This window comes from Salmo salar, chromosome 28 (assembly GCF_965601325.2).
Source record: "Salmo salar chromosome 28, fSalSal1, whole genome shotgun sequence".
NCBI lineage: Eukaryota > Metazoa > Chordata > Actinopteri > Salmoniformes > Salmonidae > Salmo > Salmo salar.
Window position 1 is genome coordinate 20,909,112 of NC_138318.1, and position 26,014 is coordinate 20,935,125.

A 26,014-nucleotide genomic window follows, 5' to 3' on the forward strand; every position below is an offset into this window, starting at 1 on the left:
ATTTAACCTTTATTTAACTAGGCAAGTCAGTTAAGAACAATTTCTTATTTACAATGAAGGCCTATACTGGCCAAACCCGTACGACGCTGGGCCAATTGTGCGCCGCCCTATGGGACTCCCAGTCACGGCCGGTTGTGATACAGCCTGGATTTGAACCAGGGTGTCTGTAGTGACGCCTCTAGCACGGAGATGGTGCCTTAGACCGCTGCGCCACTTGTGAGGATATGAAGCTTTATCAGTTCAGCTTCTCCTAAAGAAGGCCTGGACTATGGACTTACATTAAAGGACCAAGTCAATGGATACCAGAAACAGCCCTCCACACCAGTGATTACAAAGCTAATAATTTAACTAGCCCAATATCTAGCCAAGGCCCCTCTTTTTCCCCAGGCGTTTCTCTTGAGGACACAGATCTATGGTCTCCTTTACAGCATTATCAAAGGCAAGCGTCGGTCTCCTCCGGTCTTTCTCAAGCTGCAGAAGATCCAGTCGTGTACAGTTTGACATGGATTGGCACCCCACAGCTCACACAGACAGAATTTAAGGAAATTAACTATTAAACAGTGCCGCCTAGTTAAATATTCATTTTAATCCAACGCAGAATGAAAGAAACCCATCGGGGCTGCTCTCGTGCCATCCTGATCCGACCAAGCGATTAAACAAGGGACTTTCCTTCCTCATAATAAGGCTCCCCAGTGAATTCAACTCACAGCTTGGTGGAAAAGGAGAGAGAATACAAACATCTAAAAAAGTGGCAAAGGCCAGTTAGCTCTATTGTTTTAACAAAGCTGGTGGAAAACAAGAGCTCTCACACACACAGCAGCAGCAGGGTCTGCGCAAAGGGATCAGGGTAGTGTTAAACCTCTCCTTAGGCAGCCTACTGATGTATCTGACCTTTACCATCAAAACCCAAAAGAGAAAAATACCCCCCCCCCCCCAAAAAAGCATGTGATGCAGACAAAATACTCAGTCATTACACAGTCAGAGTGGAACTAATATGATGACCAAATGATGGATTGATTACTAGAGCTAGCAGTCCATCGGTCTTTCTCATGCTTTCTTTGAAGCCCACCACACAAACGATTAGTTAAACATAACAATTTGACCTCAGCATAGAGGTTATTTTGAAACAGTCTGTTGCAATTCTTCCAAGTGGTGGAGTGGAGGCATGGGGTGTTTAAATGTTTTATTCCATCTCAAAGTAGCTTAATGTTTAGAGGGAGTGTGTGTCATGGTTTCTGTTAGATGGTAATAGCTGGCTTTTGGCCGCTATATCTTTTTTGCCGATAAATAAAATTGCCGCCGGACAGTTGTCCAGGAGAAGAAAAAAAAAGTCCCATTGCAAAATGATTTTTTTTTGCCTCTTCATTGATGGAAATACATTTGACCAGTCATGCTTATCGGTCTAGGTTAATTTGCATAATTTAGGGGAATTAAATTGGCGTGTGTATTTTCATAGTTGTGTTTATTAACACGCACAGCATACAGATACAGAGCTTATGAGCGGAAAATCTACCTGACAGCACGGAGCGCGCCAGCCTCCGCCTCCGCCCTCACAGCCCTCCGCTCCTCAACAGCCCCACAGCCCTCCGCTCCTCAAACAGCCCTCCGCTCCTCAAACAGCCCTCCGCTCCTCAAACAGCTCATTCGTTGCTGGACTGAAACATGTTTTTATAAGCCCACTCATTGTGTAGCAATTCTAAATGCAATTGTGTGTTAAAAGCAGTCCTGATGGCCAAGATTAAAAAGAGCTACTATTTTTATTTCTCAACTAATCATTCAAGAGCACTTCACATTTGCCATTCAAGTGCATATAGGCAACTTGAGGAAGGCTTCAACGTGGCACACACCATTGACTTTGCTATGAGCTGGAGGCAGTATGCATTTTGAAAACATACACTTAATTGCTTGAAACCTGAACATTTTCCTTCATATTATGAGGCATGTCTTACCTTGCTTCAAAGTAAAATCCGACCATAGAAACGTGGAAGCAATCATTGAAACCAGTAGCCTATTTTCTTTTATGTTCTATTGGTTTTCAAATCAACTTTTTCATTTTCCAGTAGACACTCCTAGTCATATTAGCAACCCGTGCTAGTTGTTGCATCTTTAGGATTTGCTCTCTTTCTAAATTTCAAATAGATATTTTAATCTTAGTCACATGAAACCACTCACATGAGCGGTGGGCTTTTAACAATGGCGTTTTCCCGCTAACTGCAAAATGGAACGAACATGTGCACGTAGCCTACTGCCTTGTGTGAAGAAATAAATAGTTTAACATTTTAAGATAAATATTCTGATCTGTTGCATCAGCCTTCTGTTTTTTGGTAGCCTAGGGCTACTGGGTTGTTTTTTGGTAGCCTAGGGCTACTGGGTTGTTTTTTGGTAGCCTAGGGCTACTGGGTTGTATGAATTTGGGATCTATCATCCCACAACTGTCCCAGAGTCCATGTGGAATAGGCCATATCTTTCTCGCACAGAATGACAAGCTGACCAATAGAATGGGTACACTTTTCTACTATGGGGGATAGTAGATTGCCATTCGTTACTCATCTTGTTGCTGAGGATAAACAAATGTGGCATTTATTCTAACATCTTCAAAGTGTGCATCTGAAATCGGCAAAGTCGCATGTTCTGTTAAGAATAACCATAATCTAAATGTAATGCTGTCATTCTGAGCACCGTGGGTGAACGCCCTAATTGGGTTACACACCCAATGCATATGGGTCCAGTAAATTTATCAAAATCTCTGTTAAATTAAAATGCTGCCGGACCACATTTCCCTAACAGAAACCCTGGTGTGTGGGGATGTTGTCACGCTAGTGGTATTCATGCTCTGTTTGAAAGCGTATCTTCTGTCACTACTGCTCACCAGGGGACAGATAAAACTCTTAGAGTAGAGCATTTTCATGGTCTTTGAAGAGGAGTGTTCTTGTTGGTGAGGTTGAGAGGTTCTGTTACTACTAATGGTCCCTCTTCTGGAGGTAGAATGTCACAAACGGTACCCCAAAACACATTAAAACCTTGGAGTGTTTGGGCAACCCTGGGAGAGGACTTGACAGTTGGAATCCACTGGGTAGTTGAGTAGGCCTACCCCAGGCAGGGTAGAATGCCCAGTATGTGGCTGGCACCAATACTGGAAGAGGACACCTAGTTTTGACAGTTGAGATTTAGAACTGTGGTGACATCCAACTGATTGTATCTCAGAAGATATGACAGCAAGGTATCCAACTTCAGTGAACACAAACTGTGGGCTATTCAGTGCCTGATATGACCTTCAATAGCCTAACCTTATCTACCATTCTGTGTCAATACAACACCTAAAGGAAAAGCAAATAGCAGCAACAATTGAAAAGCACTCAGGAAGTCATTTGAAATTGACAGTGGATATTACAATGGAGAAAATAAATGTTCCACCACCTTCAAAGATGAATGGTAACATGCATTGAATGAGCCTGCTATGTGGATGTTATTGTCACCATTATATAAACCATTAAGCTATCCATTTAGAAAATGTCTGAGAAAAAAGTACATTTTTAAATGAAAGTATGAACATTTACTGACTGTATAAGTTGCTCTAGATAAGAGTGTATGCTGCTAAATGACCTAAATGTAACATAGTAATTCAAATAAAGCAAAATAAATGACTCCATCTATTTTATAAGATCTTAATTTCTAGTACACAACTAGGCTGTTTGTCATCTCTCACACGCCATATCTCTGAGTCACAGTACATTGCCTCTGATGATGCGCCCTATGCATGCAAATGTGGATTTTTAAAAATGCATGGGAAGCTATGGGGATGCATGCATGAGCCACTCATTCTCCAACCAAATGACAGGCGACACAAAGCGTGTGGGTGTGGGGAAATTGCCTGTGGAGACAGAGGGTGCCTACCCCCGTCTATGTTACCATGGGAAACCTCATAAGTAAATTAGTCACTGTAGTCTAATCACCAATCAGCTCATTATCAGATCCACAGGTGTTCTAGAACCAGCATCAGCAACAAGCTGATTTTCAAGGTTTTGCAATGAGAGAAATTGCGGTAAAATGGGCCACATTAAAAATGCAAGCCTTAGCATGCTTCATTATTGCATCTCAAGCTCAATAGCATGATTAGAACCCCCATGCCAGACAAGTCAAGTCTAAATTAAACAATGATCTGCTCAGTTCAAACAAGGGGAATATAACCAGAAAACCAAAGACAAAAATGTAGGCTCCTCGCATGTAGAGGGATTTCTTCAAAAATGCACTTTTGAAGTAGGGCATAACCAGACAAATAAAAAAAAAAATCACAATAATTTATCCTATAATGATTTGTTGTTTTCGGTTAAAGCAAATTACTAGAAAGTATGATTTGAAATGGCTTTCCTTCGGACAAGATTTAACATTTGCACTAGTACAGCTCTTGAAATGCCCTTACAGCCTCACAAGTTAGAGGTGTGGTGCCCAAAGGAGGGTTCAAGACATTGTATCCCAGTGGGGAATTTTCTGACTCATTTCAGGGCCCAGTCATTCCAACTAGCTAGCACCTCAATCTGACCTCCAAGCGTTTGGATAAATATGATTAAAACAGATGATTGATGGCGTCCGGCAAGCGGTACCAGGCATCAAGGCTAAGACAAACAGACCCCTAAACAGCTTCTATCCCATTGGCCATAAGACTTAAATGGCAAATAACTACTGCTCTCCCGCTCCCAGAGTATCCACATTGATTATATACACCAATCCACAAGTCTCAACCCACGCTGCTGCTAAAATTACTATTGATTTGATGCATTACTCCTATCCATTGATTACCATTAGTATGTGTCCTGCTACTGGTCACTATTACATGTATAAGCATTAGTATGTTAACATAAGTATTTACTATTCCTGCAACCAGTCACTTTCAGGCCCAATTACATGTAAAGTATATCCTCTACATAGGACAAGGTGGAATCCTATTACACCGGCTCCGACGCTCGTTGCATGTGGCAGGGCTTGCAGACGATAACAGATTACAAAAGGAAACTCAGCCATGCGATACACAGTGATGCAGAACTCCCAAAACGAGCTAAATGCCTTTCATGCTCGCGTCGAGGAACAAAACACAGAGTCTTGCGTGAAAGCCCGTTGTTCCGGATGCTTGTGTAATCTCGCTCTAAAATCACGTACACAGATTTTAATCGCAGGTGCAGTGAAATGTGTGTTTCTTGCTCCAACAATACCTTGAAGACACATAAATCCAAAAGAGAGATTAAGAACTATCACAACGAGCAATGTCATAATCCGGAATAGACAGACAGCATTCGGAAAGTATTCAGACCCCTTGCTATGAGACTCGAAATTGAGGTCAGATGCATTCTGTTTCCATTGATCATCCTTAAGCTGTTTCTACAACTTGGAGTCCACCTGCGGTCAATTCAATTGATTGGACATGATTTGGAACGGCACACACCTGTCTTATGAAGGTCCCACGGTTGACAGTGCATGTCAGAGCAAAAACCAAGCCATGAGGTCGAAGGAATTGTCCATAGAGCTCCGAGACAGGATTGTGTCGAGGCACAGATTTGGGGTAGGGTACCGAAACATTTCCGCAGCATTGAGAGTCCACAAACACACAGTGGCCTCCATCATTATTAAATGGAGGAAGTTTGGAACTACCACGACTCTTCCTAGAGCTGGCCGCTCTGCGAAACTGAGAAATCAGGGGAGAAGGGCCGATGGTCATTCTGACAAAGCTCTAGAGTTCCTCTGTGGAGATGGGAGAACCTTCCAGAAGGACAACCATTTCTGCAGCACTCCACCAAATCAGGTCTTTATGGTAGAGTGGCCAGACAGAAGCCACTCAGTAAAAAAGGCACATGACAGCCAGCTTGGGGTTTTCCAAAAAGCACCTAAAGGACTCATGCGAAACAAGATTCTATGGTCTGATGAAACCAAGATTGAACAATTTGGCCTGAATGCCAAGCGTCACATCTGGTGGAAACCTGGCACCATCCCTACGGTGAAGCACGGTGGTGGCAGAATCCTGCTGTGGGGATTTCTTTCAGGGGCTAGTCAGAATTGATGGAAAGATTAACAGAGCAAACTACAGAGAGATCCTTGATGAAAACCTGACCAGTGCTCAGGACCTCAGACTGGGGTGAAGGTTCACCTCCCAACAGGACAATAACCCTAAGCACACAGCCAAGACAACGCAGGAGTGGTCTCTGAATGTCCTTGAGTGGCCTAGCCAGAGTCCGGACTTTAAAATAGCTGTGCGGTGATTCTCGCACATGGGATATACCAATATGGCAATTTTGGCCGATACCCGATATTTTCCCAAAATAATTCATGTAGCTCGGCTTTGTTTGATGGCTTGTGACCATCCATCTTCCTCTTGATCACATTCCAGCAATTTTCAAATGGGGTTCAGGTCTGGAGATTGGGCTGGCCATGACAGGGTCTTGATCTGGTGGTCCTCCATCAACAGCTTGATTGACCTGGCTATGTGGCATGGAGTATTGTCCTGCTGGAAAAACCAATCCTCAGAGTTAGGGAACATTGTCAGAGCAGAAGGAAGCAAGTTCTCTTCCAGGACAACCTTGTACGTGGCTTGATTCATGCGTCCTTCACAAAGACACATCTGCCAAATTCCAGCCTTGCTGAAGCACACCCAGATCCTCACCGATCCTCCACCAAATTTCACAGTGGGTGCGAGACACTGTGGCTTGTAGGTCTCACACCCACTGAAAAATTTGGTGGAGGATCGAAGGTCACAAGCCATCAAACAAAGCCGAGCTGCTTGAATTTTTTGCACCAGAAGTGGCAAAAAGTCACCCAACATCAATGTGAAAGACTGGCAGAGAGCATGCCAAGAGGCATGATAGCTGTGACTGAAAATCAGGGTTATTCCACCAAATATTGATTTCTGAACTCTTCCCAAGTTAAAACATTAGTATTGTGTCGTTTAAAAATGAACATGAACTTATTTTCTTTGAATTATTCGAGGTCTGACAACACTGCATCTTTGGGAGAAATGTCAGCATCTCTAGAGATAGAGATACACACACTAGCGTTTGGGGTCACTTAGAAATGTCCTTGTTTTCCATGAAAACATACATGAAAGGAGTTGCAAAATGAATAGGAAATATAGTCAAGACATTGACAAGATTATAAGTAATGATTTTTAATTTAAATAACTGTGTCCGTCAAAGAATCATCCATTTGCAGCAATTACAGCCTAACAGATCTTTGGCATTCTAAACTCAGCAAATAAAGAAACTTCCTCTCACTGTCAACTGCCTTTATTTTCTGCAAACTTAACATGTGTAAATATTTGTATAAACATAAAATTCAACAGACATACACTGAACAAGTTCCACAGACATGTGACTAACACAAATGGAATAATGTGTACCTGAACAAAGGGGGGGGGGGGGGGGGGGGGGAATCAAAAGTAACTGTCAGTATCTGGTGTGGCCACCAGCTGCATTAAGTACTGCAGTGCATCTCCTCCTCATGGACTGCACCAGATTTGCTGTGATATGTTACAGGTGCCTTGATGGAAGAGTGGGGTAAGTGCCAAGACATTTCTGGGGGTAATGGCCCTAGCCTTCACCCTCTGATCCAACAGGTCCCAGACATGCTCAATGGGATTGAGATCCGGGCTCTTCGCTGGCCATGGCAGAACACTGACATTCCTGTCTTGCAGGAAATCACGCACAGAACGAGCAGTATGGCTGGTGGCATTGTCATGCTGGAGGGTCATGTCAGGATGAGCCTGCAGGAAGGGTAACACATGTGTCTTCCCTGTAACGCACAGCGTTGAGATTGCCTGCAATGACAACAAGCTCAGTCCGATGATGCTGTGACACCGCCCCAGACCATGATGGACCCTCCACCTCGATCCCGCTCCAGAGTACAGGCCTCGGTGTAATGCTCATTCCTTCGACGATAAACGCGAATCCGACCATCACTCCTGGTGAGACAAAACCGCGACTCGTTAGCGAAGAGCACTTTTTGCCAGTCCTGTCTCAGGCAGTTGTTGCCATCTGTACCTGTCCCGCAGGTGTGATGTTCGGATGTACCGATCCTGTGCAGGTGTTGTTACAGGTGGTCTGCCACATCAATGACAATCAGCTGTCCGTCCTGCTCCCCGTCTTAGGTGTCTCACAGTACGGACATTGCAATTTATTTCCCTGGCCACATCTGCAGTCCTCATGCCTCCTTGCAGCACACTGATGAGCAGGGACCCTGGGCATCTTTCTTTTGGTGTTTTTCAGAGTCAGTAGAAAGGCCTCTTTAGTGTCCTAAGTTTTCATAACTGTGACCTTAATTGCCTACCGTCTGTAAGCTGATAGTGTCTTAACGACCGTTCCACAGGTGCATGTTCATGAATTGTTTATGGTTCATTGAACATGGGAAACACTGTTTAAACCCTTTACAATGAAGATCTGTGAAGTTTTTTTGGATTTTTAGGAATTATCTTTGAAATACAGGGTCCTGAAAAAGAGACATTTGTTTTTTTGCTGAGTTTAGTTGTCAATTTGTTGAGATTTCACCCCATGCTTCCTGAAGCACCTCCCACAAGTTGGATTGTCACTTCTTACGTACCATACAGTCAAGCTGCTCCCACAACAGCTCAACAGGGTTGAGATCTGGTGACTGTGCTGCCCACTCCATTATACACAATACCAGCTGACTGCTTCTTCCCTAAATAGTTTGAAGCTGTGCTTTGGGTCATTGTCCTGTTGTAGGAGGAAATTGGCTCCAATTAAGCACCATCCACAGGGTATGGCATGGCGTTGCAAAATGGAGTGATAGACTTCGTTCTTAAAAATCTCTTATACCCTGTACAAATCTCCCACTTTAACACCAAAGCATCCTCAGACCACCACATTGCCTCCACCATGCTTGACAGATGGCGTCAAGCACCCTTCCAGCATCTTTGCATTTTTCTATGTCTGACAAATGTTCTTCTTTGTGATCCGAACACCTCAAACGTATTTTCGCCTGTCAATAACAATTTCCCAATCTTCCTCTGTCCAGTGTCTGTTATTTTGCCCATCTTAATCTTTTATTTTATTGGCCAGTCTGAGATACAGATTTTTTTGCAACTCTGCCTAGAAGGCCAGCATCCCGGAGTCACCTCTTCACTGTTGACGTCGAGACTGGTGTTTTGCGGGTACTATTTAATGAAGCTGCCAGTTGAGGACTTGTGAGGCGACTCTTTCTCAAAGTAGACCCTAATGTACTTATCCTCTTGCTCAGTTGTGCACCAGGGCCTCCCACTATTTATATTCTGGTTAGAGCCAGAACTCCAGCACTTTGGTGTTGAAATGATACATTCCATCATAGTCAGACTGTCAGCTTTAACTTGGGGGTATTTTCATTCATATAGGGTGAACAGTTTAGAGACTACAGCACTTTTTGTACATGGTCCCTTAAAAATGGGGGGACTAAAAGTTGGGACAAATTCACTTACATGTGTATTAAAGTAGTCAAAAGTTTTGTTCCATATTCCTAGTACGCAATGTTTACATCAAGCTTGTGAATATACAAACTTGTTGGATGCATTTGCTGTTTGTTTTGGTTGTTTCCAAAGATTACCGATATCCGATAGAAATTAACGGTAAATAATGTATTGGTGTATTTTTTTGGTCACTTATATTGTAAATGAGAATAGAATGTTTCTAAACACTTCTACATGATTGTGGATGCTACCATGATTACGGACAGTCCTGAATGAATCGTATATAATGATGAGTGAGAAAGTCACATACACATAAATATCATACCCCCAAGACATGCTAACCTCTCACCATTACAATAAAGCTTGAAGGAGCCCACTAAGAGGAGTTAGAAGCCAGAGATACTGTAGGAGGGTTAATAATACATGCCTCCACAAGACAAGAGAGAAGGGCGTCGCTCACAGCGGCAGTAATAGCGGCCGGGGGGGCTTGTGGGGGCTCGCCACTCGCGTGCCACCATCCTTAGACAGCACTTCGCAGGAGACAAAAACAAACTAGACAGGCAGGCACAAAGGAGCACTCAGCCACCCTTCAACACTACAGGGGAAATTACACGCCAGACAGCCACAAAATCCTTTTTTCCACAACAAAAAACTAAAAATCACAATCTTTATGACTCAGTCACACACACATTTTTATGTAACTAGGCAAGTCAGTTAAGAACAAATTCCTATGACTGCCTACCCCAGCCAAACCCGGACGACGCTGGACAATTGTGCGCCGCCCTATGGGACTCCCAATCACGACCGGATGTGATGCAGCCTTGATTCGAACCGGGGACTGCAGTGACGCCTCTTGCACTGAGATGCAGTGCCTTAGACTGCTGCACCACTCGGAAGCCCTTGGTGTGTGTTACACTTCACACACATACTAGACTGAGAGACTTCATTCACACGCTAGAAGGCTGAGTCCCAAATAGTACCCTTCCCTATGTAGAGCACCACTTTTGACCAGATAGCTATGGGCCCTGGTCAAAATAAAATTGTTTGACACGTGCCGAATACAACAGGTGTAGACCTTACAGTGAAATGTTTACTTATAAGCCCTTAACCAACAATGCAGTTTAAATAAACATTAACAAAATATTCCCCCCCCCCCCCCCAAAAAAAACGAGGCTATATACAGGGGGTACCGAGTTAATATGCGGGGGTACAGGTTAGTCAAGGTAATACGTACATGTAGGTAGGGAGAAAGGGACTATGCATAGATAATAAACAGTAGCGTAAAAAAAAAACCTGCGGCGTTGTGAATGTTGACCCGTTTAAAAAAGGTCTTGCTCACATCAGCTACGGAGAGCATGATCACACAGTCGTCCGGAACAGCTGGTGCTCTCGTGCATGCTTCAGTGTTGCTTGCCTCAAAATCAAGCATAAAAAAGGAATTTAGCCCATCTGGTAGGCTCGCGTCACTAGGATGGGTTTCCCTTCCTAATCCGTAATAGTTTGCAAATACTGCCACATCCGACAAGTGTCAGAGCCGCTCCTTGAAAGCGGCAGATTTAGCCATTAGCTCGGTGCAGATGTTGCCTGTAATCCATGGCTTCTGGTTGGGATATGTACGCAGGGTCACTGTGGGGACGACATCATCAATGCACTTATTGATGAAGCTGGTGACTGAGGTGGTATACTCTTCAATGCCATCTGACGAATCCCGGAACATATTCCAGTCTGTGCTAGCAAAACAGTCCTGTAGCTTAGCATCCGCGTCATCTGACCCCTTCCATATTGAGCGAGTCACTGGTACTTCCTGCTTTCGTTTTTGCTTGTAAGCAGGAATCAGGAGGATAGAATTATGGTCAGATGTGACAAATGGCGGGTGAGGGAGAGCTTTGTACGGTTGTGTGTGTGTGTGTGTGTGTGTGTGTGTGGAATAAAGGTGGTCTAGAGTTTTTTTCCCCCTCTGGTTGCACATGACATGCCGGTAAAAATTAGGTTAAATGGATTTAAGTTTGCCTGCATTAAGGCCACATGGAGCACCCCTACTGGATGAGCATTTTCCTGTTTGCTTATGGCCTTATACAGCTCGTTGAGTGCGGCCTTAATGCCAGCGTCGGTTTGTGGTAGTAAATAGACAGCTACAAAAAAATAGATGAAAACTCTTGGTAGATAGTGTGGTCTACAGCTTGTAAGGTACTCTACCTCAGGCGAGCAAAACCTCAAGACATCGTACACCAGCTGAAGTAGGGCACTATACAGGGAAGAGGGTGCCATTTGGGACAGAGCAATACATTAGTAGACTGCACTTTTCCTCCTGATTTGACAGTACAGGCCAGGTCCTGTTTGTTTAGCTGAGGACCTCAGGTTACACCCAGGGTCTTTAGGACCACCAAACCCAGCTTGAAACAGTCTTCAGTCCCAATTACTCAATTAGCTTAAATTAGGGCCGGAGAGTGGGGAGTCAGTGATGGGGGGGAGATGGGCCCGAGTGGCCTTCTGATGGCTGGAACACCCGGGGAGTCCTTCCCTGCTGTGACCCCAGGGGCTTAGAAGGCCAGACCACCTCCAGGTCACTCCAACACTCAAGGCCCTGTCTTCAGACCCATTACAGAGCTGTTCAACCATCTGGCAGGTTTGCAAGGACACATGGAGCTCTGAGGGAAAAACCACAAGCTCAGCCCTCAGACGAGGCCATAGACTCACCACCTCATCCCACAAGCAGGTTCCAATACCACATAACACTAGGTTTGAATATTCTCCGGTATTTCACAAAATGTTTCATCCCGAGAATAAAAACACTTTTCCCAGGTAACCCGGTATTTCCCACCAAAAACCGGAAGTATCATTCTAAAGCATATGCATTTTTGGATTGGATTAGAGTTTTGATCGGCATGAAAATTCAAGCCCGATGCTACCTGAGCCTGATGAGGCATAAAATATCTTTAATGTAAGAGCTAAAGACATTTGAGCCCAAGCACAAAAAAGCCCAAATGATTGTTCTGTTATCCAGCACATGGATAGCACATTTCATCTACAGAAACAAATAGATGTAGCTATATGTTCTGGGTAAATAAATTAATCTTTGAGCGTGAACTGTATTATATACTGGAATTATACACCACGGTCCAACCATGAAGCTAGGAGAAAACATGCAATTCTGGTGCAGGACATTCGGCCTACAAAGTTACAATTCTGGGCTAGCAAGTTTGATTATAATAGGACCCATTTTACATTTCGTAAGCTGACGGATATATACCTTAATATTTACCCTAATGTGTGTATTACTTTCTCTAGTGTTGCTTCATTCCTTCCTCGCTTTCAACAGTTAAATGAAATTAGTGTCTTTGTCCTTATCATCTTCATTGTCATGACATTCTTGAATAATAGTTGGACTAGAATAAGATGCAGATGGAATGGTTATCAGCGTGAATAAATAACCGCCATAGCCTACCGCCATAGCCTACCGCCATAGCCTGTCCTCTTCTTTCAAACTCCTACTATTTAACATTCATCAAATAAGATGAATGTCGAATTATTGACTAGTCAATTAGTATAAGAAATGCAAAAAATATGTGTCCATCTAGCTATTCTAGTCTACCTTTTCCTGGGACTCCAAGAGCTAAAAAGTGTTTTTTTAGTTAGAGGGGCCAGCGAAGTGCACGTGCATATTGCACAAGAAACAGAGGCTATAAGTTAGAAGTGTATGCATAACCCATCATTCATTAGCTAAATTTAAGGCTAATACTGCATAGAATGTATTACCTGAAAGAGGAAGGGTAGGAGATCTATATATACACACTGTATTATCTTGAACAGGATTATCTACTGATGACATTTGAATGTAACGGATGGAAAGACTGCTCACTGATTTAAAGCAACGATATTCAAGTGATAGCTGCAGAGTTCTAAAACAGCCTGTAATTAAAAGAAAATCATCTTCACCATAAAAATATGAAAAGGTGTCCCCCGAAAGCCAAACTGATGTGTAAATTAGACACGCATTCAGTCCTTATATTGCTATAGTATAGGCTAAGCTGCAGAAAATGTAGGCCTTCCCGTCACAAGAAAAAAAATACCATGAGGATACATGCATTGTGAACTGCGGTCCATACTGAGATCTGCCGTCTGTCCCCACCCTGAGCGTTGATGATTGATCATACAGAGAGAAAGCCGTAGAGAAGCCAGAATGACATTTAACAGTTCCATTTCACGTAATGCTGTTTATAGAAATAATATATTAGAATTGAACAGTTTCTTGCAGTTATTTATCCTGGGAAAAGGGAGTGGGTTTGGGCGAGATATCTGGGTAACCAAGTTCCCGCTATTCAACCCTAACTACCACCGTCTGTGAAATCAATTGGGCACATTTCATCTGGTGAGGTAGTCAGAAAGTTTGTCGTGAACCACGTCAAATCGTGTCCGCAAGAAAAGCACACAGACAAACAAACTTGGATACCTGGTTCAGCAAAGCTAGTGATCCAACTGTCAAGCCAGCTGTTTAGTTTTGTTGGTTACTCTTGTGGAAGAAGAAAAAAAATAAAAAGACCTGCAAAAGCCCACTATCCTTCTCTGGCTCAAATCTTATGACTGTCATTGTGTCTTTTCAGTGCAGTGAGAAACTCCAGACGGTGCCATGCCATTGTTACGTGACTCCAGGCGCTTACACCCTTGCGTCAGTTTCCCGAAATGGGGATGTTTAAGAAAAGAAACCACAACATTTCGGTCTGTGAGAGCGCCTGCCTTCGGGCACTTCCCCCATGGGAAGAACAGCAGCCTTGGCTTTGATAGCTGCACTACTGAAGGTCTGGCTTCCCTTTGCTGGCTTCATAGACAGGTTAAATCCCAAATTACACCCTATTCCCTATATAGTGCACTACTTTTGACCAGGGCCCATAGAGCTCTGGTCAAATGTAGTACTATACAGGGAATATGGTGCTATTTGGGATACAAACCCAAGTCAGGCATTCTTCTTCCCCAAAGACATTTTCTTTTCTCCCTTTCCTGAAGGTAATTCAACCGCAGTTGTTTTATGTGGTCTCACACACTCTCAGGAGCACACACACACTCTCACACACTCAGGAGCACACACACACACTCAGGAGCACACACACTCCGTCCGCTGCCGACACTTCAGTCTTCAGGGCCCAAAACATTAAAGGATTAAAGGGCGGCGGGGGAATTCATAGGAAGTGGATCTTTAGTGGGGGATCTACCCTCTGCTTACTTTGATTTGAAGCTGTAGATTTATTTGTCAAATCAAGAAAATAAGTGCGTGCTTTGATCAAGCCCAACCACAGTACTGACGCTGTAGCACTGCTTTTAAAGAAAAAAAACACTTGGCACCACATCTAAAAAAAAAAAAAGTGTCATATTTTCTTCGTACCCCTCCCTTTCTTTTGGTTTTCATAATAAAACCAAATGGACGACCAAAGTGTTTAGATCAATTACACCCAGGTGAGGGTGTGTTTCTTTTACGAGACAAAACCTTGACAGATGATCCGGTGTGTCAAGCCGACACAGCGGAGGATCAGAGAGTCGCCACGGAAGCAAAGTGTGTGGGGCAGCGCACCGCAGTGTTACGTGTCACACGACAACCCCGAGGCCTTTGTGTGTGTGTGTAATTACACAAAAGAAAATTACATTATTATACCAAACAAAGCAAAAACGACTACTTAGCAGTCACGTACATAGACATACTTACAGTATAAATATTTTAAAAAAAGGGGAGCAACTACCAACTTGTAATTAACTGCCTTTTTTGTCTAAGAATTGTGTTACCCTATTAGAGAAACAAATACTAATACTGCAAAACCCTAATCTCTATGGGCTCATTGGATATTTTTTTTATGAAAGTATTGCTGGCCAGCCAGTATCATTGAGCAGGCATACTACCAGCATAGGTAAGGTTAGGGCTGCCTCCCAAATGGCACCCTATTCATTATATAGTCAAAGGTAGAGCATTATGTAGGGTAACAAGGCCCCATTTGGGACGCCAACTGGAGGAAATGGCCTCCTTGAACCAGGTGGCTCTTTTCCCTTTAAACTACATTTAATTCAATCCCTCAATCTTGCCAATTAAAACTGATGACATCACAGGGATCTGTCACCACAGAGGGACATTGAGAAAGACAAGAAACATGGAGGCAGACAGGGGCTGCCTTGTGTGGAGTGAAGCCCTGGTCTGTCTAACAACTGGTGCTGGCCACAAGAAAGAGAAGCCCTGGCCTAAAGATTTAATGCCCTCAGATTCCAGACAGAACCGTGAGGAGACTCGGGCTCTGCTTACATAAGGTCTGAGAAAAACAAGGCCATCCACATAAAAAAAAAGGGAGGAAAACATGTTGAGGTAAGACAGTCCTACAAGAGCTCTGTATTTACTTTCAAAGACAATTTACTGCGATCCAATGACAATGGCATTTTTACCTCATCCACAATTTTCTTCCTGTGTGTCTCTTTGCCAGCGTGAATAAATGACTGTCAGTTGGCCAAGTGCACGCCGCTACCACCCACCCATAATGCACTGGCCTGGCTGGCGGGCCCATTAAGACTTCAAAGCGGAGACACATCAAACAAAACAAATCAACATGAATTCCATTGGTCCTGCTCTACTGTAATACTACCTCCCAACTCTACAACTTAGACTACTACCCTTCATGTTCGGTTGAAGATAGTCTACATGTTCCACACTGCCCACTTCAGAACAGCAGCCAACCCACACCTAAAGCCTACCCAAACTACAGCCACACACTCCCCTCTAGGACCCGATAAACTGAGTTACGGAGAAGGCGGACAGAATCAAAGAATCCAGACATTAAAACAACATTTAAAAATGGATTGAACTTAGTAGGAAATCAACTAAAATGTTTTGAATTTATTAGAAAATGCATTCATTTGCCCAAGATTATCATAAGACATGAACAAAATGCATCAGTGATTCGTATTTTCCTTCAACTTTCTGAAATGGCACAGGAATGCCCGCGTCTGTGTGCGTGTTGGTCTACCACTAGAATGATCTCATGATTATTTGTGTCAATCCAGTGGCCATTTGTCGTGCAAACACTGCAATCAGATGAGCACTACAGCAACATTGCTAACATAGGTCTAATGATTTTTAGAGCGAAAAACAGAAACCTGGAAAATAAAACCAAATCAGACTAATTTAACTGATTTTGTAGGGCCCCAGACCCATCACCTAAACCCGGTCTTAGTGGGTGGCTCCCTGGACTTCACCTTCACCCAAGCCCCAGGCTTCTGTTCTGACTAGGCCTGGCTGGTGCCTGCTGTGCTGGGAGGAGATAAAGAGGAGATGAAAGGAGAAAGATCTAGTACTCTAAATGAAAGATGAATCATCATGTCCTTCCTTGCCCCGAACAAATTAATATAGAGAAAATTAAGAATGACAGTGGCTGACTTGATACAGATAGGGACGGACATGATGTAGCTACCGCCTCTCCCATCTCTCAGCACTGAACTCCTCAGGGCTGGGGCCCCGGAGCCCTACAGCTGGGGATTAGAGACTACCAATCTGCCCCTGCTTTTAGAGAAGGAGACATAACTGTCACACCTGTAGGATATTTTACACTCCTGCTCCAGTGTAAGGTAGATGGGTGAAGAGGTAAATTGAAGGGGAAAGGCAGGCAGAGTTTAGTTCCAAGAAGTCATTGACGGGACAATGCCATTTATTTTGTTTGATGGATTGACGCTATTCATAATTCTACAGATGTCACCCTGACAATGACACGCTAGACTAGAGAAAATACTACATGCCTGCACGGAAAGGTCAGGTCCAAGAGCTTTGGATTGTTGGGACAAATAAGTTCCGTTCATTGTGACCCCGTTGAGAAAATAACCTCATTCCAGCTCTAAATGAGAGAGAGGACACTGCCTGGAACTTGGCTGTTGAAGGCTGGGCTAGTGTTAGGGCTAAGGGAGGGTTTTACAACCAAACACATTTTGCAACAAAAACAAGCATTTCTCATTGGACTAGTTCAGGTTAGTCCCTCCCAGTTTTAGTTGGTTTTCTTCAGGTTGGAGCCTACCTAGTGAACATAACCCTGCTGTCTGGCCCCTAGGGCAGGAACCTGCAGTGTAATCAGGGCCCTGGACAAATTACAGGCAGAAGGCCGCAGCTAATTGGGGTTCAACCCAGGGCTGAGGGAGAGGTTGTCCATTAAACTAATATTCTTAAGTCATGGAGTGCATTCCAGCGCACAGCGTCAACACTCAGCGAGGTCTGATTATTCCAGGCATTTTAAGTGTCCAGGCGCAGCAGTCACTTTATTTTTTGTTACAAAAAAGCTTTCAGCAGGAAAATAACAGTATTCTAGTTTGAGCCGCCTGTTAATGCATTTTTTAGATACGCAGCGAGAGAGGAATTTAACTAAAGTTCAAAGGTGCTGTCAATGGCTCCCGCAATGTTTTGTAGAACAACAAGAAGTGCACGACGAGGGGACAGTACTGTGTGTGTGCATGTCTGTCAGCCAGTGAGTTCATGTTTGTGTAAAGTGCAATGAAAATCTATTACGCGTTTCAGAACCCAACTGTAATCTTGCCAGCCGTTGAAATGAGACCTCATCCATCTTTCAGAGAAACAACTTAAGTGGGAGAAAAAGGGAAAAATATTTGACCACTCGGGACCGATTACAGTGATTTGAATGTTTTGTAAGTCTGGGGTTGACCAGGGGAAGATGTTAAATGCAGAATCATTAAAGTTTTGAGCTATTAACCACCCATACGGTGCCAGAAACCAAAGATTTGGCTTTTGTTCTCCATGTAAAACAAAGTTCATCACGGGGAGGGGATATAGTCCACAATAATACATGCATTAATAATACAGCAGGCCAATATACACAGCTAATTGTGCTTTTCTTCACAGTCCTTTACCGATGGTCATATCTCACTGCAATAACAAGACAATGTCTGAAACCAAACCAAGACTGCCCAGGCAGGCTACTCTGCATGACAATTTTGACACACGCGCACACAGCTGTGACGCAACTGACCTGGTTGATGGAGTTGGCGGTGCAGGAGGCGAGCCCTGTCCCGAGGGATGCCAGGAAGAAGGTGGCAGGGTCAAAGGGCACTGGAGCCATGGCAAAACCAGCTGCTGCCGTCCACACTACTAATGCTGAAACAACCAGACAACAATATCAACATCACACACAAGCAACATGCATGCTTATCATACTTGAATACCCACCATCATTTCCATATCAATTATAGGACTGCAGCTTTAGGCAATTACTGGCAAAACAGGATCAGGAATGCAAACTGATGAGTGCCAGAAAAAGTTGACACGGAAACACAAGAAAATTCTGTGTAAACTGATAGAAAGTTTGGTTAATTTCAGAGTGGGGTTGTCACGATAACATTTTACTAACGATGTGATACAAGGTCAAGTATCACGATAGAGTTTTCTATACATTCTGCACCTGTGCTACACAAAAACCTGTCCCTGATATTCACACCTCTACTCAATACAACACATTGAATGGGCTACTGCAGAAAAATCGCCGATTTGCTCATATCCAAAGGCCTACCTGTGATTTGGCAGGAGGAATGTAATCAAAGAATATTACCACATATTGTTCTGCAATTTCATTGTGGCAGTAAGGGGGAGAAAACACTATATGAAACCATATTTAGTAAGGAACCTCCCGATACGATATTATCACGATACTTGGCTGCCGATGCGATATGAATTGCGATTCGATGTTCCAAACATATTGCTCACCATATGTCTGCTGCAGAGGTACAAGAAAGCGCCATTAGAAAAAAAAAAGTAATGTAAATAAAAAAGTGCTGAAAACAAAAAAAGAAAAATCGGCTCCTATTTAAAAAGAAGATGGAGAACAATCTATGAAGGAAAAATACTGGAGTTTTGGTGCAGGTACAGCCAACTAGCGAAAAAAATTATATTGCAATAGTCAAAACCATACATCGTCAAAACCATACATCGTCAAAACCATACATCGTCAAAAATAATATCCGTTACGTAACTGTATCGACCCCCCCCCCCCCCCCCCCCATTACTAGCCTACTCTTCAGACAACTTTACACACACACCCCCCCCCCCTCCCCCACACAGCTCCCAAAAGTTAGGCACCAAACCAAATTTAAGGAACACCAGAAAAAGATTGATTAGGCAACTGCATCCTAAATTTGAAGATATTGGATAAAGCACTCATTCTGATAGGACATCCCGCTCTGAACTCTGTTTGATATTCTCATTGAAGGACGCGTGAGGATTCATTCTGTGCTCAGTCAATTTCAATACGAGAAACATACCCCCCCACACCAAACATTTTTTGTTAGGATCTACACGATTCATATGGACAACCCATTTTGGAATCAAAATGGCGAACATCGCTGGAAAGTGACGAGTTTGCATCCCCGAGTATATGCGAATGCTAAAAGTTCCCATCTTTGTGAAAGGTGAAGTAATACTCTAAACCGAATTGTGCATATGCTTGATTCAAAATAAGAAATGCTTTCATACGTGTTCCTTCGGTTTTACGGACAATTTAAAAAAAAGCCTCAAATCATAACACTGTCAATGCTTGCTAAAGTTTGATCACTAAGCAATTAAGACTTGATTTTGGTTACCAAGTAGTCTGGCGTGCTTAGCCTAGTCCTTAACATACCTGTGAGTTTGATTTTGGAAAGTTTGGCGTACACATCTGGAAGCTCAGCCAGGTCCACCTTGAGCTCCTTCCACTGCCTCTCCAGCCGAGCCTCCCTGGCTTCATCAGACTCCACCTGCACATGGGGCACCTCTAACATCTCAGTCCCAGACTCAGCTGCACTGGACACTGCCTTCGTCTGTGGTGGTGACACAGTCTTGCTGGAGGGAGGTTTCAACACATCAAGTTTCTCCTGTGCTGCCACAGTCGAGAGAGGACTTGAGACAGGTGCTGCAGTCATATTTGTGGTTGTGGTCTCTGGCTGTGCTGTGACATCGGTGACCACAGGCACATGGTCGATGGTTGGGACCTGCTGGATCTCACTGTCCATGCCATCATCACGATGGTCCTCGACGACAGTCAAGATGGCTGTCTGCTTAGGTTTAGCTCTCTGATAGAGGGCATTGTTACTCCTCATCACATACTGGGAAGAGGGAGGTAGAGCAGATAGTGTGTGTGAAGATAAAGGTGGTCTGTCATTGGCACATTTTCCTCCATTGAAAGTACAAGCAGTGAAAGTCATACTTGTACATTGGCACAACATGTAACACAGAGCTAGTAGTCCTCTTATTTTTTGATCAATAAGTGGCGGCTGCCCATGACATAGCCTATACAGCTGCAATTATAATACAGCTAATCCTGTGTACATGTCCTGACATTACCTGGTACATATAGGCCAACTAGGTTACATGAGCATGGACTGAGAAGTCAATTGGTATGATAGACAACATTCTGTCCTTAGATTGTGCCCCATCACTTACAAAACAGTGTTGTTGTTGCCTGCTAAAATGGGCTTGTGACTTACCTGGCGCTTCAAGAAGTTGAGGTGCTGAAACGTGATCCATTGTGATGGGTCTCTCCTGGACATCTGGATGAGGCTGCGAGCACTCTTGTGATTTCTAATGGCATTTCGACCTAATAGTTTCTGGTTCACACTCACACCAACCACACCTATAAACACAAAACAAACCTGTTCATGACATGAATATGCATCATCTGGACAAAATGTCCACTGTTGAGGACTTGCTAGAAAAGTAAGTTATACTTCTCTGCTATAACAGAGGTTAGCCCAACAATGGACTAAAGGAGCCTAACGTTTCTCCTTATAGTCCAAGGATCTTACATGGTTTTGTTTAAAAGCGAATTGGCTCTGGAAGAACTATGGGTTTTGTTTAAAAGTGAATTGGCTCTGGAAGAACTATGACCTGTGTAAGGCAATCAAAGTGGCAAAACGTCAGTATAGAGACAAAGTGGAGTCACAATTCAACAGCTCAAACATGAGACGCATGTGGCAGGAACTCCAGACAATCCCGGATTATAAAAGGGAAAGCCAGCCACATCAAACACCAAAGCCTCGCTTCCGGACAAGCGAAACGCCGTCGCCCGCTTCGAGTTAAACACTGAGCCGCTGACGTGGTCCGCCACTCACGAGGATTGTGTGCTCCCGATCTCCGTAGGCGACGTACAGTAAGTCAGACATTTAAGAATGTTAACCCTCGCAAGGCTGCCGGCCCAGAAGGCATCCCAAGCATTGTCCTCAGAGCATGTGCAGACCAGCTGGCTGGAATGTTTAGGGATTTTCAATCTCTCAGTCCGTTGTCCCACTTCAAGATGTCCACCATCGTTCCTGTACCCATGAAAGCGAAGGTAAATTAACTAAATGACTATCACCCTGTAGGACTCACTTCTGTAATCATGAAGTGCTTAGAGAGGCTAGTTAAGGACCATATCACCTCCATCCTACCTGACACCCTAGATCCACTACAATTTGCATACTGCCCCAACAGGTCCACATACAACGCAACCGCCATTGCACTACACATTGCCCTAACCCACCTGGACAAGAAGAATACCCATGTAAGAATGCAGTTCAGCCTTCAACACCATAGTGCCCTTCAAGCTCATCACTAAGCTCAGGGCTTGAACCCCTCCCTGTGCAACTGGATCCTGGACTTCCTGACAGGCCAAGCCCATGTGATGAACGTAGGCAACAACACCTCCGCCACGCTGACCCTCGGGGGTCTAGGAAACTGATGGACAATATTTTAGGACGAAATTCAATATTACATTTGACAATGTTGAAGACAAACATTTCCCAGACAGCCATATATGTATTACATACATTTTTAAAATCAAACAATACATTTTACTTTGTTTTTACCAAAATTACATAACGGTAATAATTTTGTTTGAGTCGCAAATCTCTTGATAAACTAGGGAAATTTAGATGGCATAGGCTTACTCCCAATACATGTGAATGCATATTCAATAGGAGTATGTGTATGCATTGAGTTATTGAGCTTGTTTTGGCTGATCAGTGGAGTCTATGGTGCTACAGATGACAAACTGTTTGCCTTCCGTTCGAGAGTTACAGCCTACTGATCAACATTTGCATAGAGAAGCGTCACTCCAGCATGTCACGCCTCTGTGGAAGGACATATGCACAGCTGTTATTATTTATTAATTAAAGGTTAACTAGGCAAGTCAGTTAACGTCTCTTGGGTATGTGGGACGTGACAATCCCACCTGTGGGACACACTATTCAATAGCCAGTGAAATAGCAGAGCGCCAAATTTAAAACAACGAAAATCTCAATTCAAATTTCTCAAACATAGAACTATTATACACCATTTTAAAGATACAATTCTCCTTAATCTAACCAGTGTCCAATTTCAAAAAGGCTTTACGGGCGAAAGCATAATATTAGATTATGTTAGGACAGCACGTAAACGAGAAAAACCACAGCCATTTTCCAAGCAAGGAGAGGCGTCACAAAAACCAGAAATACAGCTAAAATTAATCACTAACCTTTGACGATCTTCATCAGATGGCACTCATAGGACTTCATGTATGTTTTGCTCGATCAAGTTCATATCCAAAAACCCCATTTTACATTGGCGTGTAATGTTCAGAAATGTTTTGCCTCCCAAAACTTCCGGTGAATGAGAACATCAATTTACAGAAATACTCATCATAAACGTTGATAAAATATAGAACAGTTATTGAAAGAATTATAGATACACCTCTCCTTAATGCAACCGCTGTGTCAGATTTGAAAAAAGCTTCACGAAGAAAGCACACTTGGCAATAATCTGAGTACAGTGCTCAGAGAACAACAACCGCCATTATAGAAAGGTGCCATGTTGGAGTAAAAAAAAAAGTCAGAAATAGTGTTATAAATATTCACTTACCTTTGATGATCTCCGTCGGAATGCACTCCCAGGAATCCCAGTTCCACCATAAATGTTTGTTTTGTTTCGATAACGTCTATATTAATATCCAAATACCTCCGTTTTGTTCAGGCATTCAGACGAGTTATCCAAATGTGCCATGCTCGCGCATTTTGTTGAGACGAAAAGTCCAAAAAGTTCTACTACAGTTTGTAGAAACATGTCAAACGATGTATAGCATCAATCTATACACCTACAGGAGACAGCGCGCGCCCCATCCACATCGATGGGGCCACAGAGGAGTGGGTCAGAAGATTAAAGTTCCTTGGTGTGCACATCACTGATGACCTGAAATGGTCCCTTTACAAAGTGTGATGAAGGCGCAACAGTGCCTTTTCAAACTCAGGAGGCTGAAATAATTCCAGAACCAGACACCTTAGCCACACCTCAAGCCGTGTCTAGACTTAACAGTTCATGCAGCTTTAGTATTCTGATCATAGAATTCCGAACGAGTAATAACTCTACACCTACATTTAAAATGTGTCTACCGTGTCCAGATTCCCTTATCCCGCGCTATATTCAAATGCCAGTATGCATTCTACAAATGGTGGAATAGGCAAAATATGATAAACACTGACGGCAGTAGCCAAATACTGTAGCTAACTAGCCAGCAAGCAACGCTAAAAGGACTGCAAACGGGTTAGCATAAGTCTAGCCCCAAAAAATATTATAATTCTAAACATTAGCTAGCCGGCTAACATTTATTAGGCAAGCAATCACATTCCTCACACGATAGGAACACATCTTCAACATTATAATGAAAAGGTGCCTCTAGGTCTCTTGCCTTTGTGCTTAGGGTCGTTGTCCTGTTGGAAGGTGAACCTTCACCCCAGTCTGAGGTCCTGAGCAGGTTTTCATCAAGGATCTCACTGTACTTTGCTCCGTTCATCTTTCCCTCGATCCTAACTAGTCTCCCAATCCCTGCCACTGAAAAACATCCCCACAGCATGATACTGCCACCACCACCATGCTTCACTGAAGAGATGGTGCCAGGTTTCCTCCAGACGTGACGCTTTGCATTCAGGCCAAAGAGTTCAAGCTTGGTTTCATCAGACCACAGAATCTTGTTTTTCATGGTCAGTGTCTTTCGGTGCCTTTTGGCAAACTCAAAGCAGGCGGTCATGTGCCTTTTATTGAGGAGTGGCTTCCGTCTGGCCACTCTACCATAAAGGCCTGATTGGTGGAGTGCTGTAGAGATGGTTGCCCTTCTGGAAGGTTCTCCCATCTCCACAGAAAAACTCTAGAGCTCTGTCAGAGTTTCCATCAGGTTTTTGGTCATCTCCCTGACCTCATGGCTTGGTTGTTGCTCTGACATGCACTGTGGGACCTTTATATAGACAGGTGTGTGCCTTTCCAAATCATGTCCAATCAATTGAATTGCAAAGGTGGAATCCAGTCAAGTTGTAGAAACATCAAGGATGAGCAATGAAAACAGGATGCACCTGAGCTCTATTTCGAGTCTCATAGCAAAGGGTCTGAATTCTTATGTAAATTAGGTATCTGTTTATTTAACAAATCAGCAAACATTTCTAAAAACCTGTTTTCGCTTTGTCATTATGGGGTATTGTGTACAGATTGATGAGGATTACTTGATTTAATTGGTTATATTAGAAGGCTGTAACTACACAAAATGTGGAAAAAGTCAAGGGGTCTGAATACTTTCCAAAGGCACTGTAATTTGCACATGTACTGTAGGCCACTCAGTCTACCGTCTTTGTTTCCTAAACAAACACTAAAATGGAAATATGCCGTGTGGGAACATCAACATTATAAAAAGGTGTGTAGTAATGTTACTTTATTATTTCTGCTGATATTAAATATACGCTCCTTATATTTCCCAAACCGTACCGCAAACGATGCGTGTTAATGTTTAGACCAAGCGTCGGGGCGCTTAAGAAAATACCTATGGGCAGAAGATATTATCGTTAATGGGGTATCGAGTTACAGCAACTTGTATGGTGCTAGCATTAACTAGCCAGGCAGCTAGATAACTCTTCAACGCAAAGCATAATTGACGGGTTTGTTGCTGGCACTGCAACACCACACGATGTGTCTAGCGATAAATCAAATGACTAGATGAATCGAGATTTATTCGAGAGTAGATTGGCACACATTGGCTGGATTAAATCGAAGGTCATACAGCATTGCTAACTGACAGACATCTACATAACATACCGGTACACATAGCTAACAGTTTTATGTTAACAAGCTTACCTAACCGAGCAAACGTGGGTATTTTCGACCCACAAAAGCAGAATAAGTAACATTTTATTCGGGTGCATCTGAATGATAAGCACATGATCTATGTGTTCACCTGTGAGTCTGCTACATGTCGATTTGTACATGTTTTTGTAGCATAAAGCCGGCTCCCCTATGTCCTCTTCACATGTAGCAAGTCGCCATTTTGACCTCGTCTGAGCGTGGGAATCCCTTCCGGTGAGACAGACTGCGCAAGCGCATTTCAGATGACTTCAGACGCCTCATTTGAACGCATAATCATTTAAAGTCATACGTGCACCTTCACACACACAACACATGTGACACTGGCAGGTGTTATAACGCTGAACAGAGACAAACATGGTACTCATGTAGCACATCTAGTCCTTTTCTTTTTTATTAGTAAGTAGTGACAGCCCATGATGTAGCCTTTTTTTATTTATTTTTAATTAAAC

General features: G+C 43.3%; 1 protein-coding gene across 1 annotated transcript in view; it reads right to left on the reverse strand.

The window, feature by feature from the left end:
* Nucleotides 1–25,795, reverse strand: part of cox10 (cytochrome c oxidase assembly factor heme A:farnesyltransferase COX10) — a 67,724-nt gene extending 41,929 nt beyond the window's left edge. Inside the window, exons 1-4 of the mRNA XM_014179837.3 lie at nucleotides 25,657–25,795; nucleotides 20,918–21,063; nucleotides 20,074–20,536; nucleotides 18,433–18,557 (exon numbers count right to left, since the gene is read on the reverse strand). Of these exons, the coding sequence (XP_014035312.1) occupies nucleotides 18,433–18,557; nucleotides 20,074–20,536; nucleotides 20,918–21,063; nucleotides 25,657–25,687 (765 nt within the window). The 5' untranslated portion in view covers nucleotides 25,688–25,795. The remainder of the gene's footprint in view (nucleotides 1–18,432; nucleotides 18,558–20,073; nucleotides 20,537–20,917; nucleotides 21,064–25,656) is intronic.
* Between the last annotated feature and the right edge of the window lie 219 nt (nucleotides 25,796–26,014).